The 19,664-nt window shown below is 35.9% G+C and overlaps 1 protein-coding gene across 24 annotated transcripts in view; it reads right to left on the reverse strand.

Moving 5' to 3' along the window:
* The window catches only part of mmy (UDP-N-acetylglucosamine pyrophosphorylase mmy), a 148,140-nt gene that overhangs the window by 18,932 nt on the left and 109,544 nt on the right, over nucleotides 1-19,664 (reverse strand). For all 24 annotated transcript variants that reach the window (XM_067111418.1, XM_067111401.1, XM_067111413.1 and 21 more), the window contains 7 exons: nucleotides 12,368-12,528; nucleotides 11,281-11,468; nucleotides 10,862-11,086; nucleotides 10,344-10,518; nucleotides 9,337-9,496; nucleotides 4,424-4,564; nucleotides 1,407-1,592 (listed from right to left, as the gene is read on the reverse strand). In XM_067111418.1, the coding sequence (XP_066967519.1) occupies nucleotides 1,407-1,592; nucleotides 4,424-4,564; nucleotides 9,337-9,496; nucleotides 10,344-10,518; nucleotides 10,862-11,086; nucleotides 11,281-11,468; nucleotides 12,368-12,528 (1,236 nt within the window). The remainder of the gene's footprint in view (nucleotides 1-1,406; nucleotides 1,593-4,423; nucleotides 4,565-9,336; nucleotides 9,497-10,343; nucleotides 10,519-10,861; nucleotides 11,087-11,280; nucleotides 11,469-12,367; nucleotides 12,529-19,664) is intronic.

Raw genomic sequence — 19,664 nt, forward strand, 5'->3', positions numbered from 1 at the left:
CCATAGAAAGAAGTTTCAATCATTTCCACTTTGATAACCTATTGAATTCATCAACATTATTGTGACTATTGCTTTCATACAGACAAATTTGTGACAAGCAGATGTTTCTCAATACTATAGATAACTCTTTTATTGGCTTGGACATGCCAAGCAAGAGTTTTGAAACTACAGCAAAGTTACTGTAACAGGATTTATAAGCATAAATAAATACCATGCTGATCTCGTCACTGCAACATAAATCTCAACTGTGACATGAATACTGGTGGAGTCAGACCATCTGACCAATACACAACTAAGATATTTGTAGAGACTATTGTTCTGTAGGTGTTTTTTTTTTTTCCAAATCTGGAGGACTGGTAAATCTTTGTTACCTCTGATTTTTCCAAGGCACTGAATCAATTCAATCTACCATAACAGTTCATCAGTTCAACCATACTGGTTGACAGTTTTAATTTTCACTACTCCAATTGCCCAAAGATTGATATGAGCCCCACTTTCTTCCCTAAAGTGGCAGCCATCTTAGAACTTGTGCCATTAACACTAAAAGCGAAGGACCAACACTGTAACAAATACTGTACTCTAGTAATATTCAACTGATAACTCTGGAGCAATGAAAGACAGACAAAGGGAAAGGTCTACTTGCATGGCAAAAAAGAAATATGTCAATGCTTTTCCCTAGCAGGACTGAACAAGAATGAGAGCCAGTTGGGAGAACATCACAGATTGTTCCAACCAATCTTTCTCAGTGGGTTTGCCTAAACTGCAAAAGACACTAGTGTTTCAGTGCAAGAAAAATAGCTCATGAGAAGCAGTGGTAATGAAAAGCAGGATAATTGTTAAGCTATTAATAGTCACCTCTATTTTAGTTCATATAACCATTACCAATATTTTTATAATGATGATCCTAAACATTTTTTATGAAATTACTTCCAAACCATTATAAATCTTTAGAGCAGTTAAAATTCTAGTTATTTGAGAAAAATTATGATATGACTCAATGTTTTAAGTTTAAATACCTAAAAATGCAATGCAATGATATTTCTGGCAAATCATATCAGGTACCTGATAGAGACTAATGTACTGAAGAATAAGCAGGGTGCCTCACAATGGATGGTTGGGATCATGCATTTCATGCCCATTGATCACAATGAAAAAGATTTTCAAGTACAGTACAGTGCTGCTAAAAAAGCAAAGACATTAACATTCTGTTATAATAGCAAAATAACTAAGAACTCAAATTTCACATATCAAAGTAAGAAAAGTAACTTTAAGCCTGGGAAGTGTAGCAAAGTTAAACAACAGTAACAGTTTGGGGGCTAAATTTCTGTAATAAATGTCTTGAAAGCTTACCTTACATAAAAATATGTCAAGTTTCATATCTAATGCTAAATAATGTGGATTCTCACCTGGGAATAAGAGGAAGAGGTTCCCCTTCTGAATCAATAAGAGTGCCACCAGCATTCAGAAGATAGCGATGATGGAGAGAAAAGAGTGCATGTCGGCAGGTGGTTGGTGTATCCTTCTCAGCACCATCACCATTCTTCAAAGGGGCAAACTCATCTTCACGGATTACTTCCCAGACAGCTAGTGTGCTGATAAAGTTCAATTTTGATTAGATTTATTTTGCCAAGTCACACTTCAAGAAGAACAAAACATAATACTGTACAGTATTGATGACACTGCTATACAATAGTAACACTGGAGGCTAAAGACAACAAGAGCAGTGAACATGTAACAACTTACATAAAAGATAAAGGTTTACCATATGACCAAATAGAAAATAATTTTTTATTCATTAAAAATACCTAGTAACAATGTTATAACCAAATAAAAATGTAACCAAATACAAACCTACAATTTAAAGAGATTTGACCAAACAACTTAATTTGTTAGAGAGTGTGTATAATCTTTCTGTAAAAGTAATCTTGAACTTGTAAATAAACACAAGAGTAATTTTCAGTAAGTTCTACAATGTTTACGTATTTGCTGTTTACAGCAATCCAAATATCGACGATTCTATACATGACTGTCTTTTGGACAGGATTAGTATGGCTCATTCACAGAATTCCAAAGCTTCATTCGTTATTTGTAGAGACTGTAATGCAAAGCACAGCGAGTGGCTAAATTCAAACTCCACAGATCAACATGGCCGGTCTGCTCTTGAGTTGTGTGTGTCTCCGATTTTGTCCAGCTAATCGAGGGACCCATGCACATTTCTGGTAATAGATTAGACCTGATATTCACAGATGTTCCAGCTATTATCAAGTCCAAGGTCTGTGAATATACTGTATAGGGACTTCTGATTACTGCGCCATTGAGATGGACATATCTGTCAATCAGTATACACTATTCCTAATTCTGCCATTGGAAAAACAGTCTGGCTGAAATCCAGAGACAACTGGGATTGCATTAATGAAGCTTGTCAGGCACTTAATATTTCAAATGCTATATCAGATCCTGATCCCAAGAAGAAATGAAATGAAATGCTGATGGCTATTTTAATATGATACGTCCCTAGAAAGGTCATCAAATTCAAGACAAATGACCAGCCATGGTTTGATGATGCATGTAGACAAGCCTACCATGATAAACAGGTCAAATTCAACGCATAGAGACAAAACCGTTCAAATGAAAATTACACTGTTTTTGTCGAGTCTCGCCGTGCTGCAAACAGAACTTACCATACAGCTTAGAGAAATTAAAATAATTCCTTAAAGAGGAAACTTGAAGGAGTTACTCAGCCTCATCTGTGTTGGACCAAATTGGCATCATCTACAGTATCTTTGGGTCAGGCTCATCTTCCATTCCACCACTACTAACAGATGATGGTAGACTGGTTACTGGCCCTAAGGAAATGGCTGAACTGCTTCATTGAGCTTTTGAAGCTAAGCAGTCAGCTGAGGATGTCCCTCTCCCTGATACTTGTCTTGTCATCCTGAACCTATTCCTACAAAATTTACATTTCGCTCTAGGGATGTTAAGAAAATTCTGGGTAATCTTGATATCTGGGGTGGAGAAGATCCTGATGGCTTCTTCCTTTTATATAAAAAAAAAATTCTAGCGAGTTGTCTCCCAAGATTCTACAGATTTGTATGCTGACGTAGTGGCATATGTGCAGACTGCAGTAACTAAAGGCCAATCTCTATTCTCCTTGCACTCTCCAAAGTTTCTGAAAAACTTATTTTTAAGCCACTATATAAATATATGATAAAATATGTGGAATCTAAAGGATTGTTAGCAGATAGTCAGTATACATAGAGGAAGCAGTTAGGTACCTGGGATGCTCTTTTAGACTTGACATGTCATTTGCGAGGGATCCTTGATAAGGGTTTAAAGTGCACAGTAATTCAAATTAATTTTAGTGCTGCTTTCAATTTATTAAATCACAAGGCACTTACTTATAAACTTCAGAATCTAGGAGTGGGTGGATATGTTTTAGGATTACTTCAAGATTACCTTACAGGAAGGTAGCAGCAAGTTGCTGTGGGCGGCATCTTTAGTGAACCAAGAGCTATTGTGTCTGGAGTTCCACAGGGCAGTGTTCTTGGTCCACTGTTATTTTTAGTATATACAAGTGATATGGTTATTGGCCTGGAAGACAAGAATGTTCATTATGCCAATGATGCAACATTTGTGGTAAAGTCTCCACTTATGAGAAATGAAGCTGCCCTCAGCCTTAATTGGGACATGGACTGGATCAGGGAGTGGTGTAGTCAATGGGGTATGAGACTGAACTCCAGTGCACTTCAGGTGGATGGAACTTTGCTGAACGAGTCTGAAGTTTTAACTATCCTCGGCGTAACTTTTGATTCACATCTAACTTTTGAGAAACATCTAATGAAAGTATCAGCAAATGCTACACGAAAGTTAGGTACTATTATTGTTCGTAAGGCCTCATATTTATAAGAGTGTAAAATCAATGCAACCTGTTTTAGGTCATTTGTACTTCCTTTATTAGAATACTATTCTCCAGTGTGGTTGTCTGCTTCTGCCAGAAATTTATCTCTTTTAGATAGAGTGGTTCATGGTGGTAGGTTTCTATTTCCTAACAGTAGCGATTATGACTTGGACCATCAAAGGACAGTCTCTTGTTTGTCACTTTTTCATAAATTATATTTCAACTGAGGTCTTTCACATTCACAACTGAGCCCTGATCCCCTTTTTAATTTTTTAATAGGTGGCATCTCTTCTTTCTGTATTTCCCTTTACTTCCTCTTACTTCTTCCTAATGAACACCATATTCTTTGGAAGCTTGAATTTCAAGTCAATGGCTCCTGTGGGCATTTTCCATAAGAATAGGTTTCATCTACTAAATAATAATAATATTAATGAAAATAATTAAGCAGGTCAAAAATAAGTAGAAAAATACTACAGGAGTTGACTTCCTTAGAGAACTCGAAAAGTACTACAGGAATTGACTTACTTAGAGAACTGGAATACATCAAACACGAACTTCTCCATCTTGATGCCATTTGGTTTCTCGGGTTTGACAACTTTGCCCTCTGGTGTTACCATTGTGATTTTCTTCTTAGCTACATGATGCATCATACTGCATTCATAATCACTGTTGAAGAGACTACCTATTAGCACGTTAATGAGAAAAAGTTATTCATTTACAATTCTTCTTAACATCTTAAAATAAACTTCTTCTTGTCCTTTTAATCATTATGTCATGTGAATCAAAATAAATACTGTACTGTACTGCAGTTAACAGGTAACAAACAATAGCAGGTAACAAAATGTCCTGAGTATTGTAGATATAACTCAGTATTATATACAATCACAGTGCTGTGAATACACACATGACTCGACAATTATCCTTGGTCATGTTAAGTAGCTAACATAAATAAGACCTATGTGCTAAATACTGTACAGTAAAACCCCCGTATTCGCAGGGGATGCGTACTGCACCCCCCCCCGGCGAATAGCTAAAATCCGCAAATACTTAAAACCACTGTAAAAACACCTACAACTGCCTATTTTGATATTTTAAACACAAAAAAACCTCTAAAAATGCTCATACCTGAGTATTTTAATACTTTCATCACAAAAAGTGCATTTAGTCATGAAAATTATATGAAAATACAGTAGTTAGTGAATATTTCTCAGTGAAAAATACAGAGAATGGGCAAATTTTCCACGAATAATGGGTAGATACGTTCCACAGACAAATCCGCGAATAGGTGAGTCCGCAAATAGTGAGACCACAAATACGGGAGGTTTACTGTACTAAGAAAGTAATAAATATGCATAGCACTTACGAATATGAGAAAATTACCCGTTAACTAATAAAATCGATGAATGATGGGATACTGATCCTAAACTATAATCAAACTAGTACACTGTAAATAGTAAATTATGCCAGCAGTAAAAAGATTCTGTTAGTTGCAGTAAAAAGATTCTATCAATTTACATAAGTATGTTGGAATTATCTTTCCTATATTAATTTCATTTGTAGTGCTTGCCTATTAGTACATACTAGGCCTACAAACATTCATCTCATTGAATATCTTGAACTTAACTGCAATGTAAAGCAAGAAAAAGCACTGAAGCAAAGATTGCATTAGCTTATGCTGCACTCACAGCAAGCAAGCAAAAATTATTGCACACTGGTGATTCAAATGCAGATTACAGACACCCAAATCTATTAAATGGTAGCATTCCACAGGCTGTTATGTAAGATAAATTGTATGGTAGTCACATTTGTCCCTTTCCTACAGTTCAGTACACCATTAAAATTAACTCAAGAATACAGACAAAACATATACCACACAGCAAAAATTGCAAAGTACAGTACTTATAAAAAATGAGAAGTGAAAATAAAAAAAACTGAAACTTGAGAGATTCAAGTTGAAAAATAAGGCAAAAACTGAAGGATTACAGTGCTTAGGAAATCTATGGAATGACAAGAATGAATGTGAACAGGAGAATGCTGACACAACACAAGGATTGAATGAGAATGTGATATCTAGGGAAGATGAAAATGGGGAAATCTCCAGAGACATCAAGAATAACCAGTGATTTGCTGAAGACAGTTGAAGAACCAGCCAATGATGAATTGGCCAGATAATACAAAAATACAACAAAAGGAGTAAATCAAACCGGCAGAGTGGGAATAAAATATTTCATTAATATGCAAAGGAAGAGAAGATGCACTGATGTGTGAAAAACACACAGAAATATGCCTGCTTGAGAATGATATGCAAGTATAGGAGCAGGTGCTGGAGGTGAAATAGCATAATAAGAGAGAGAGAGAGATTCTTAAGTTTCCCTATCTTTTCTTTAAAGATGGATTATATTTTACTATAAACTGAAATCTACCTATTAGCTAATTACTTGAACCTATAGCATTAGTATTTTTACCTTATTTTTTATTGGTTTTAGCATTGACAACTTAATTTTTTGCTGAAAACACAATATGTACAGTACAAAGTTCATAATGAATTGTTTGATAATACAGTATTTAATTCTTACATTAACTTTCCGTTATCTCGTTCTTGTTATGTTAACAATATTTTGTTATTGTGTATCCTACACAGTATATAAAGCCAGATGTGTCCAGATCTTTATGAAATCCAGATTTTGAGTGCTTACTAATATTAATGAACCCATCCTGTCAAAGATGATGGTAACACTAAAGTGAATCACAAAGGAAAATCTTGACTCTGGGGACATTATGAACTGGCCCATGCTCAGACCAAGGTACATTCATTCTATATGCTTATACTTTACAAAAGCCCTAGGCTACACAACAGCAAATCTAAACAGAATTGATAAGGAGCACACCTATAAACCTACTTGTCCAGTTTAAGAACTGGACAAGATTGATGGTCCCTCAAGTCTGTGAGCTGAGTGTGTCATCACTCCAAAGTACTCAGGAGGTACTTTTTCGAGATATATATGCTATATGCCATCCAATCGTAAAGATCCTCACATGGGCGGAGAAACACAAGATCACCCTCATACCAAGGTTTGTTCTGGCATCTCTGAATGCTACTGCTGATCTTGAGCAGGACACCAGATTTTCCTGTCAGACTGGTCTGTCAACACAGGCACATGTGCATGACACTACGGTAGTTCTGGGGAACCCCAATGATAGATCTACTTGCTATGTCCCTAGACCACAACCAATGCTCCAAGTGTGAAACAACCAAAAGTTCATGTTACCCACCATTCAACCTGACCCAAAAGGTACTGGTAAGTTTAAGAACTCGAGGGACATTTTTATAAACATTGTCATTCCTCTATGGCTTCAGCAAAATGGTCCCGTGATCTGTTGGGACTTAGCATGGACTTAACTAGGTCACTTCCCATTTGGAGGAAGCTGATGAAACAAGCACATTTGTACAGGTTAAACAAAAGGCTAGACATGCTCCAGTTTCCAGCATGGATGTTATCTAGTATACCTTCTGAGAGAGATGCTTTTCGGACATGGCAGTGGCTCTTAACATTACACCCTACATAACGTGAATGATGAACCTTTAACAAGGGAATGCGCAAGGTTTACTACTTGGAGTAGTGCACAAAATGTTTCTGTACTTGCTGTCTATGTTCCTTTAATTGTGGACATTTTCATCTTCCAGGAAGCAAAAGAGAAGTTGCCAATAAAGGCAGGAGTGCTTTTGTGATATAGACATGGGTGCAAGCAGGGTCTAATCAGACCTGATCTGCCATTTCAGCCAGTCCACTCATAGATCAAAAGTGAAGCCAACCAGGTGGGACTTAGCCTTGATAATGTGGAACTAAAAAAAACCATCTTATGAAGCCCTTGATGAGCCTCCATTCCCTGAACAAAATGAATGAACTGCATACCCTATCAGACATTGTGGTCCATTCAAAGAACTGGTTCCCTTTCAGCATATCATTGTTTGTGAATTCATGGCAAAGACCCAGCAAACAGGACCAAATGATGTCACGATCCTCCCCTTCATCATACTACCTTCAACATCGTAGAATAATTCCCTACTATGCTTTTCAGACAATTTTCTTTCAAGTTCAATAAAGCAAGAAACCACACAGCAATCCGTAAGTTTGATATAAAATCGCACCAGAAAATAGGCAAATTAACAAAGGGCACTCTCCAACATAGTTATTGAAAAGGACAGTGATGTTCTTGAAAAATAATAATTTATATCATTTAAGAAAATTAATATTACTGAAAAGAACAGTAAAATTCTTGAATAATAATCTATAACATTTAAGAAAATTAATGTTATTTTAAATTATGGTCTGCTGACATACTATGAGAGAATTTCCCTGGAAAAAGTTATCTTAGGCAAAATACTGCAAAGCACCAAAATACCAAATTGCACAAAACAGTCAACTATATTTTATATTAATAAATACTATAAATACTGTAAAACTGCATATCATGACTACAAACTACTGTACTGCAACATTTAAAGTGACTGACAACACAGCTGAATTATCTTGGTAATATGCTGATAAAAAATTCTGAGGCATACAACATGAAAAAAGTAAACAGTGATGAAGAAATTCAGTCATATGATGCAAAGAAAATACTGTAACATTTAGAAACAAAAGATTACCTTGGATAACTAATATTTACAGCAAGCAGGGATACCAAAATAAAAAAAAATAAGTAGACACCATCACCAACACACAAATCAGTCTGACTGCAAAGAACATTCCAATATTGAAATTGGTACTTACCCACTGCACAGGAAGAAATGTTGAAAAACAAAGTAAAATATTAGTTATTGTGTCTATATGCTAATATCTCTTTTCAGTTCACACTAGTTTTTCAAGCCAATCTGAAACCTTTGACATGAATCAATACTGTGCTGATAATCATGCATGCAAGACTGCCTAGCTCACATTAAGGATTTGATTCCAATTAATCATAAGCTTAGTCTACTTAGTTCCATTCCCAGCAATTACCAGTAAAAACAATGTAGCTGTCATTTTCAAATGATAAAGCATTATTCATTAAATTTAATGCATATTAATCTGTCCATATACTGTAGTAAGTATTAAATTGAATCTTATTATTTCAAAGAATAAATAGGAACTAGAATCAGTAAAAAAAAAATAAAGCATTGGATTCCCAAAGCGATACAGTAGCCTTTAGGAGGAAGAATAGCAGAAGATTAGTAAAGACCATCTAGCCGATTATGGCAGATTTCAGAATTATGTGTAGGCACAGTTGTTAGAGGTAAGAGTTTAACCTAAGTATTACGGTAAGTATAAATCTGTTATTTTAGAGTAGAGTTAAGACCCAAAGTGCTAGATAGATGAGCAATTCTCCCTCATAAGAAGCAGCTATGTAGAAGGTGGCCAGGTTTAATGTAATAACACCTGTGAAAGGATACTTACTAAACAACATTCTTTAGAAATTCCACTGTAAAGTAATGGTTGCATATGTTACCAGCAGAGAAAGTGAGTCTGCCATCGGGGTTTCGTTTCTGGGCTGTCTTTAATGTGATCTCACTGTATTCTACCACCTGGTAGATTCCATCAACTTTACACACAACACCTGGAAAAATAAAAGTGAAATAACTCAGTGTGTAAATAATTCAAAATTACATGTAACCATGTAAGCCTACAGTGCAAATAAAGTTACTTCTGGTAAGCCATTAATAACTCATTTAAACTAACTTGATCATCCCAGTACAGGTACTATTAAATTTGAAAAGCAGGCAACACCCTACAAAAAAAGCCTAATGGTATTGGGTGTAAAATATATGAAGTGAACCTTGAAAATTCATACCATAGAGACTAACAATATAAGAAAGATTAGCCAGTTTCATCCGTAAGATACAATACAGTATCTGCAGGCTTTTGGATTTATGTGTTCAGTTTTAGGCACCCAACTGGTGCAGTTGGATTCCAGAGAAGAACAGGTGTTCTATGACAGAGGGAAGTTAAGTAAACTTAGGATGAAAACTGTGTTAATGTGCAGATTAGGTATAGCATTTACCAAAAATGGCTATAAAATGATTAGTCACATGATACACTCAATTCATCTGCCTTTCCTTGAAAGTTAATCATGCAAGAGTCATTAAAAAACAAAGTATATATATTAATTGCTGCATCTTAAAGGTATATATTAAGTGATAATGCTACATTCTGCAACATTTTTTGTGAAGTACAAAACTTATACAGTACATGTAACATAAGTATGATATGAATGTGAATATGGTTTATCCTACACTTAATAACAAAAAAGATGACTCAATTATCTGGGGGAAATTCAGTATAGTACTACAGCCTAAATGAGAAGATTAAGTAAATTTAAGCAACAAATGCACAGCACAGCAACAAAATGGTTTGTTAGGTTACAAACACAGAAGGAACAATAAAAGTAATTTTCTTAAACTCACCAACAGCCTCGGTTGGGAAGGCTTTCTCTACAACTTTAGCACCACAGTCTGCACCCTTAGAGAGACAATAGCCAATGAAAATAGGGTCGGCCATCTTGACTAGAATATTGTCTACACAATAAACATGAAGGTACTTGATGCCCCGTCTCTCCATATCTTCAAGGACGTTCTTTTCCTGTGGAACCAAAAGTGAATTTAGATCTTTATAAAATGGTACCTGGTTATAAGCTATCACTCTTTTTTCTCTGAATTTTTAAAATCTATTTTAGTTATAGCTTTTCGTGCACTGGATACCATTACTGTATATCATATTATCAATTAATTCTACATGAACTACTATACTCCTCTGAAATTCCAAGGGCCAAAATCATACACGTCTGTTGAACCTTGACATTCATAATTACACAGCTAATCTACCTTCAATCTCACTCCTCTGTAGGTATGGGTATTTGTTTCCAGAGTAATTTACAGTCTTAAAAGATACAAATACTATAACTTATTTCTCCATTAGAACTTACTCTAAGAGCTCTGTAGAGGCCTCCGTTGCCGTCAGGAGCACGAGCCAGCTTGTATGGTTGTTCCAAGATGATTTTGCCATCAAAACTGAAGCAAGGCAGCATGCCTTGCTCAAACACAACCAAATCTTCTTTTTCAAGACCAAAGTAACTGTGGCGAGCAAAGAAATCCATTGTTGGTTCTTTGGTGTGCTCTGATGTCATTATGTACCATGGAATCACTCCTGACTGTAAACCAACAAGAAAAGAAAACAATATAAACTTTAGGATAATTTTATTTTAGTGTCATTCCTTATTTCAGCATGCAGCATACAACAATGCAAAATGTCAAAACTTTTACTCCAAAATAGAACTGACACTAATATTTCATGAATAAATCATCACAGACTGCCTCATATAAAAAGAGATGAAATCCTCTTTACCTTGCCAAACTTCTCCTCAGCAAGAGTCTGAAGTCTTCTCAGTCTTTCAGCTTGCAACTGGTAAAGTGTCTTCCCTGATGGGAGCTTGACATCATACATGCCTTTTGGGTAGCTCACTCCCAACCTTGTGCCCTGCCCACCTGCTAGCAGAAGCACTCCCACTCGGCCCTCACTCACCTCACGCAAACCTGAAAAACAAATGATTACTTATACAGTGATAGTTAGGACCCACAATAGATTAAGTGTACTTGATAACCAATCTAAGAAATGTCTTAAAATTTTACTACTAGATGGAACCAAAATTCTGTGCACTGATGTACCCAAGTTTTGTATGCATTCTCATATACTGCATACACAATAACTGAGATTAGGTGCTTCCACATAAGTGTATTTGGTTCACTAGTCTAGGAAAAATTAAATATTGGGTATAAATGGCACAAAAAGCACATCCAGGAAAGAAACTACTGTACAAGTTGCTGTGTATTAGAAAACAAAAGGACTTTCCTAACTAAAATAGCATAAGCTAATGACAAACATGTTCATCTCTGTTGAGAAAACTGAATGAAGAATTTAATGTTATTTTTGTAATGCAGTAACTATTTACAGTGCAAGATATATATTTTTAGTTTTATTTATCTGGAAATCCACCACATCTGCCACATTTTTATTAAGGAAATGTAACTGCTCTCTATATATTAACTTTAATTGCTGAAGAGTTGAATTTCTAATTTTATCATCTTGTTTTACATATTTTCATTATGTGCTTAAACTGAGAACCTGATTTCATGATACCTGTGTTCAGTTTAATACAGTGTATTGGCATATACATGAGGCTGTTTTTATTGTTGCATTGAAAATTTTCATCAGTTCAGTAATTTAACATCAATAATCTAACTTTACTCTTGAATCTTCAAGAAGTATAAAATGTTACATCCACAACAAACATAAAAAATTTCTTAAGTATAGTATCACATCAATGGGTCCCTCTAGAAATGACTGAAGAACACATATGGCACCAAAAAACTTTCAAAGACCCCACACATCTACTGTAATTCACTGTTTGGATGAGAGTCTGATTCTAACTGACCTGCCTCCTCATAATCGTTGATCTTCTCTAGTGGTGTACGAGTCACAGAACCATGCATCTCTGCTGGGATGGGTTGCATGCGTTCGTCAAGCTTGGTCTGCTCCTCATTGAGGGATGCCACCGTTCGCTTGAAAAACCCGCAAGTCTCATCTAGATCCAGCCTGAGAAGGAATAAAAGATATGCTATTATTCCAGAAAGGGAAACAGAAAATTATGTACGTCACCTGAAAGCCAAGTATAAGAAAATAAAAAATATGAAATTATATGTTTCACCTGAAAGCAAAGTCCAGTGTCAAAATAAAAATATGCATATGTGACTTCAAAGGACCAATAGCTGGTGAACTAGCAACATTATATTTTTTCTAAATTTAAAATGCCCTCAGTTTACCATCCAACAATGCTCTAAGCTGAAAAATAAAGTTTTCATGGCCTAAGCAAACTCTACAACTTGGAGATTTGGTTTTTCTGTTTTGTGTCTAAAGCTTTCATAACATTCACAAGCAGTACTGTGAACAAATTTTTGAAAGAAAATTGTCTAATGAGAGTGTGAGTTATAAAAACTTAGAATTAATGTGAGACAATGACAATAGTTACTGAGGGTAAAATACAATGCTCATGCTAAGAGAAGCAGCAATGGTTACTGATATCATAAACAAAACAAGACAGTACAAAGAGACCTTAGTAAGGAAAAGAAAATGCAGTGGATCGATGACAAAAGGATTTAATGACTGAGCAAAGTAAATAAAGATTTTGATATGAACAGGAGATACAGAGAAAGCAATATCATACCAGCAGCAAGATGAATAAGTAAATAAATGGAAATTCTATACAAAAGCTTTGCAGGACATCATGTTTAATACATGCCCTTAGGGGATTAATGTAAAAATCTAAACAAATGACAGCAAATTTCTCAATTGATCACAAGTACTGCATTACATACACCATTTACTAAACCTCAATAAAAAATGTATTAATAAATGATATCTCCATGTGGAGCTCTTCTGTAGAATTACCAAATAAACAAAAAGTCCAGGTGCTCCTCAAAAGATCTAAAATCATGGTCCTAATGGCCCCGTAAAAGTAACTTTGACTCTGCGATGGAAAATCAGGTAACGATTATGCACCAAGGAGATGAAAATGAAAGTAACTGTGTCATTGAGGCGAACAAAATAAGACCACAACTTAACATACAGAGATAGAAGGCAAAATCAAAAATAAACTGACAAGGAAATCTTACACAGGAAACAAACTGATATTGACAAGTTAAAACTCCTTGAGGTTAATATTTACGAAATCTTTTTCTAGATCCTGAAACCAGACAATTTTATATCATATCAATCGGTACTTCTAGATCTATGTATGCCACATTAAAGCTTTTTCCTTTTATATCCAAACTTCTCAAATAACTATTTGATATGAAAAACTTGACACACCCTATTCCTTGTTTTAAACCCACTGTTCTTCCCCCACCAGTACTTCTGAAGATTACACCAGGATCCAAAGCTAACAATGCAAATGAATGAACTGGTGAAAATGACAGAAAAGGAAAATAAAAATATATACATTTAGAGCAGAAAGTAAATAATACTAATAAAGGACAGATGGTAAATGTGAGATGCTGATAAAAACTACAAACTTGCCATAAAAACTTAAGAGTGGTCCAGAGTTAAGAAAAAATATGTTGCTTGCGAAAATGATGTACAGGACTGAAAACTTTAAAATAAGACATATGATTACGTAAATACAATTTGAAAGAGACAGAGAGAGAGGAATGTTGACATGGCATACGAGGTAAAAAGTAAGACAGGGTAGGATGTAAGCAAAATAAAAAAATATATTTACAACTACAGTACACAAAAGGGTAAAAAATGAAATCCTTCGGAAAGCAAGGCAATGAAAATCAAACCATAAAAAGCAAAAATCAAAAACATAAAGAAACAGATGAAATGATAAACTGGGGAGATGCCAGATATAAAAGATAGAAAACCACTGACACACGAATCAAGATAATGTAACAGAGTAAAATAGAAATAAAAACAACAACAGAGTCAGGCAGATGTAAAATAAACCTATAATGATACAGAAAATATAATGCAGTAACTTAGCGGTGACATGATAACGTTACAGAGATCATAAAAGATAATGAGGAATAAATGTTGTTTAAAACAATGAATGCATAGATGAATATTAAATGAGAGATATAAAATAATAAAACTGGCATACGGAAAAAATCAAGAGGGCAGAATCAAACCAATATAACAAAAGGTAAAGGCCCATGTAATTAGAAGAGCTGTTGCTATAATAATGGCGTTACAAGAGAAAGGATTCTGAGTGAATATGACACAACTGACTGTACATAAAATATACAAAACTAACTCTTAAAAGAGTAAAGTTGTATAAGCAGTGATAAAACCTAGAGTCCTGTACCTCAAATGGCATAAAGTGATACTGATGACAGCAAATGACAATCTCGTGCTGGTGACACAGCATAAGTAAGGACAAGTAAGAAGTTGGTAAGTTGAAGATAACTGATATTATGCAAACAATAAGTAACAAGAGCAAAAATGTCACTGTTTATATCTCGATAAAAGAGAACATACAAAAACAACTGTATGTTAACACTGCCCTTAGCAGGATGAAAGTGAAGGAAAAGTTGAGTTACAATGATCAAAGTTGAGAATTTGCATAATGATAACCCAGAAAAGAAATGGAATGATAACATGGACAAGAAGAAAGATACAGAATCACTTGGAAAAAAAGGTTATGAAGTGCAAATGATGCCAAGAGGATTTCATATAAAAGGAAATGAATCATAGGCAAAGGAAAAGCAGATGATGATACTAAGAGATAAAAGAAATTAAGAGCTGCTGACATAAGAACAGAAGGGAAGTAATGATGTTCATGAAGACATTTGATAAAGGGAGTGTAATGATGTTACCAATAATACAGTGGATGATAAAGGCACCAACGATCCACATGGCAGAGCAAATGAAGGCAATTATTAACAAATAATAAATGGGAAAATGAAGATAACTATCAGAAGGAGAGGGAAAATAGCGATGATGACAATAATAGCGCAAAACAGAGACTGGTAAAGTTGGCCTAGTTAAAAGAAAAGTCAAGGAGATGGTGACAAGGTTAGAATCACTATTCTAACAAGAAGCAAGAGATATATTGAAAATAAGTAAGAATCAATATTCTAACAAGCAGCAACAGATGTATCGATAATACGTAAGAGCTAAGGAGAGGCAATGACGGTAAAATGAAGACTGAAGATGAAAACAAACCCGGTCAAAGAACTGACAAGATCAACACAACAAAGAAAAGCTCGCAATGATCTTAATAAGGTGGTGAACAAAAAGTGCTTATCTGCCACAAGTTCAAGATGCAAGTGTGCAGATAAATGTCAAGGAAATAGTGATACAGACCGAGATATAAAAGCAAATATATCAAAAGAATCAGAAGATGAGGCAGAGAGGATGCAGTACATTACAGGAACAGAAGTGGAGAAGCCCTTAAAAATATATATAGAACAAAGACAAAACACATTCATTCAGAGGTGGAAAACAATAATAATGGCGAAAGGACGCAGAAAATCAGCCTCGCATCAAAGAAAGGTAAGAGGGAATTGTAGCTGAGCTCGCAATTCAAGCAGTCATTCTGGTTGAGGAAAGGTTTTGCTGATACCGAAGAAACTAAAAGAGAAAGTAAATGCTGACTCTACCAGACAGAAACATATGGTAAAATGGCTCCCCTGCTGATGATCCTAGGGGGAAAAATCACTTTGCCGACAGAAGAAGACCAATACAGATGATAAAGATAAAGAAAAGGTCAATGACAGAAGTAATGGAAAAGTCTTAATGATGACAGGTCGCTTCACGTTTATTCTCGCAAGAGAATAGAGTAATGATGGTTCTGACAAACAGAATATTTAATAATAATGCTGACAAGGGTAATGATAATACAGGTTGTGGGAAAAGAAACCAAATATAAAATAATAATAAAGATAAGTTTTCTGATAAGGAAAAGGAAGCGTCCTGAAACCTAACAGATGTTACAGATGGTCGACTGAACTACTAACAGTTGGAAAGGGAAAGGCAACCAAGCAGATGACGTCAAGTAGATACTGAATACCAAGACGTTATGGAAAAAGTAATGGTGCCGACATGGAAAAGCAACAGTAACGGTGCTCACACTGGGAAAATCAACAAGTAAAGATACTGACACAGGGAAAATGACACAGGGAAAATTAACGAGTAATGATGCTGCCACAGGGAAAAGGAACAAGTAAGGATGCTGACACAGGGGAAAACAACAAGTAATGAAAATGGCACAGGGAAAAGCAACAAGTAATGATACTGGCAAAGGGAAAAGGAACATGTAATGATACTGACACAGGAAAAAGGAACAAGTAACGATGCTAACACAGGGAAAAGCAACAAGTAATGAAGCTGACACAGGGAAAAGGAACAAGTAATGATACTGACACAGGGAAAAGAAAAAAGTAATGATGCTGACACAGGGAAAAGCAACAAGAAATGGTACTGACAAAGGGAAAATCAACAAGTAATTATAATGACACACGGAAAAGCAACAAGTAATGATACTGACACAGGAAAAAGCAACAAGTAATGATACTGAAACAGAAAAGGAACAAGTAACGATGCTGACACAGGGAAAAGCAAGATGTAATGATGACACAGCAAAAAGGAACAAGTAACAATGCTGACACAAGGAAAAGGAACAAGTGATGATGCTGAAACAGGGGAAAAACAACAGATAATGATGCTCTCATAGGGAAAAGGAACAAGTAACAAAATTGACACAGGGAAAAGGAACAAGTAACTATGCTGAAACAAGGAAAAGGAAGAAGTAATGATGCTGACACAGGGAATAGGAAAAAGTAATGATGCTGACACAGGGAAAAGAAACAAGTAATGATACTGACACATGGAAAAGCAACAAGTAATGATAATACCACAGGGAAAAGGAAAGAGTAATGATAATGACATAGGGAAAAGGAACAAGTAACAAAGCTGACACAGGGAAAAGCAACAAGTAATGATACTGACACAAGGAAAAGCAACAAGTAATGATGCTGACACAGGGAAAAGGAACAAGTAACGATGCTGACACAGGGAAAAGCAACAAGTAATGACAAAGAAACAGGGAAAAGGAACAAGTAATAATGCTGACACAGGGAAAGGAACAAGTAATGATATGGACACAAGGAAAAGGAACAAGTAACGATGCTGACATAGGGAAAAGCAGTAGGAAATGATACTGACACAGGGAAAAGGAACAAGTAATGATACTGACATAGGGATAAGGAACAATTAACGATGCTGACACGGAAAAGCAACAAGTAATGATGCTGACACAGGGAAAAGGAACAATAACATTGCTGACATATGCAAAAGGTACAAGTAACAATGCTGACACAGGGAAAAGGAACAAGTAACGATGCTGACACAGGGGAAAAGCAACAAGTAATAACAAGTAATGATGCTGACACAGAGAAAAGGAACAAGTAACGATACTGACACACAGGGAAAAGGAACAAGTTATGATGCTGACACATGGAAAAGGAACAAGTAATGATGTTGACACACTGAAAAGGAACAAGTACTGATGCTGACATGGAAAAGCAACATGTAATGATGCCGACACAGGGAAAAGGAACAAGTAACAATAAAGATGCAGGGAATGGAAGTAATGATGCAGACATGAGAAAAGCAACAAATAATGATGCTGAGAAAGGGACAAGGAACAAGCAATGATGCTGGTACAGGGAAACAGAACAAGTAATGATGCTGACACAGGGAAAAGGAACAAGTTATGACACTGACACAGGAAAAAGGAACAGGTAATGATGCTGACACAGGGAAAAGGAACAAGTGATGATGCTGACACAGGGAAAAGGAACAAGTAACAATACTGACACAGGGAAAAGGAACAAGTAATGATACTGACACACGGTCAAGGAACATGTAACGAACCTGACACAGGGAAAAGCAACAAGTAATGATACTGATACAGGGAATAGGAAAAAGTAACGAAGCTGACACGGGAAAGGAACAAGTAATGATACGGACACAGGTAAAAGGAACAAGTAATGACACTGATACAGGGAAAAGGAACAAGTAGCGATAATGAAACACAGAAAAGGAACAAGTAATGATACTGACATGGGGAAAAGGAAGAGGTAACGAAGGTGACACAGGGAAAAGCAACATGTAATGATACTGAATACGGGAAAAAAGAACAAATAATGATGCTGACACAGGGAAAAGCAATAAGTAATGATACTGACACAGGGAAAAGCAATATGTAATAATGCTGACACAGGGAAAAGGGACAAGTAACAATGCTGACATAGGAAAAAGCAATAAGTAATTATACTAAAACAGGGAAAAGGGACAAGTAATGATGCTGACACAGGGAAAAGGAACAAGTAACGATACTGACACGGGGAAAAGGAACTAGTAACGATGCTGACATGGATAGGAACAAGTAATGATGGTGAAACAGGGAAAAGGAACAAGTAATGACACTGACACAAGGAAAAGCAATAAGTAATAATGCTGACACAGGGAAAACGAACAAGTAACGATGCTGACACATGGAAAAGCAACACGTAACGATAGTGAAACAGGAAAAAGGAACAAGTAATGATGCTGACACAAGGAAAGGAACAAGTAATGATACAGACGCAGGGAAAAGGAACAAGTAACAATTCTGATACAGGGGAAAAGCAACAAGTAATGATACTGACACAGGAAAAAGGAACAAGCAACGATACTGACATAAGGAAAAGGAACAAGTAGCGATGCTGACACTAGGAAAAGCAACAAGTAATGATACTGACTCAGGGAAAAAGAACAATAACAAGCTGACACAGGGAAAAGGATCAAATAACGATGCTGTCACAGGGGAAAAGTAACAAGTAATGATAAGTAACGATGCTGACACAGGGAAAAGCAACAGGTAATGGTGCTGACACAGTGAAAAGGAACAAGTAACGATGCTGACACAGGGAAAAGGAACTAGTAACGGTGCTGACACAGGAAAAAGGAACAAGTAACGATGCTGACACAGGGAAAATGAACAAGTAATGATACTTGTATGGGGAAAAGGAACAGGTACAATGCTGACACAGGGAAAAGGAAAAGTAATGATGCTGACAAAGGGAAAAGGAACAAGTAAGGATGCTGACATTGAAAAGCAACAAGTAATCATGCTGACACAGGGAAAAGGAACAAGTACCAACAAAGATGCAGGGAATGGAACAAGTAAT

This window comes from Macrobrachium rosenbergii, chromosome 11 (assembly GCF_040412425.1).
Source record: "Macrobrachium rosenbergii isolate ZJJX-2024 chromosome 11, ASM4041242v1, whole genome shotgun sequence".
Classification (NCBI taxonomy): Eukaryota; Metazoa; Arthropoda; class Malacostraca; order Decapoda; family Palaemonidae; genus Macrobrachium; species Macrobrachium rosenbergii.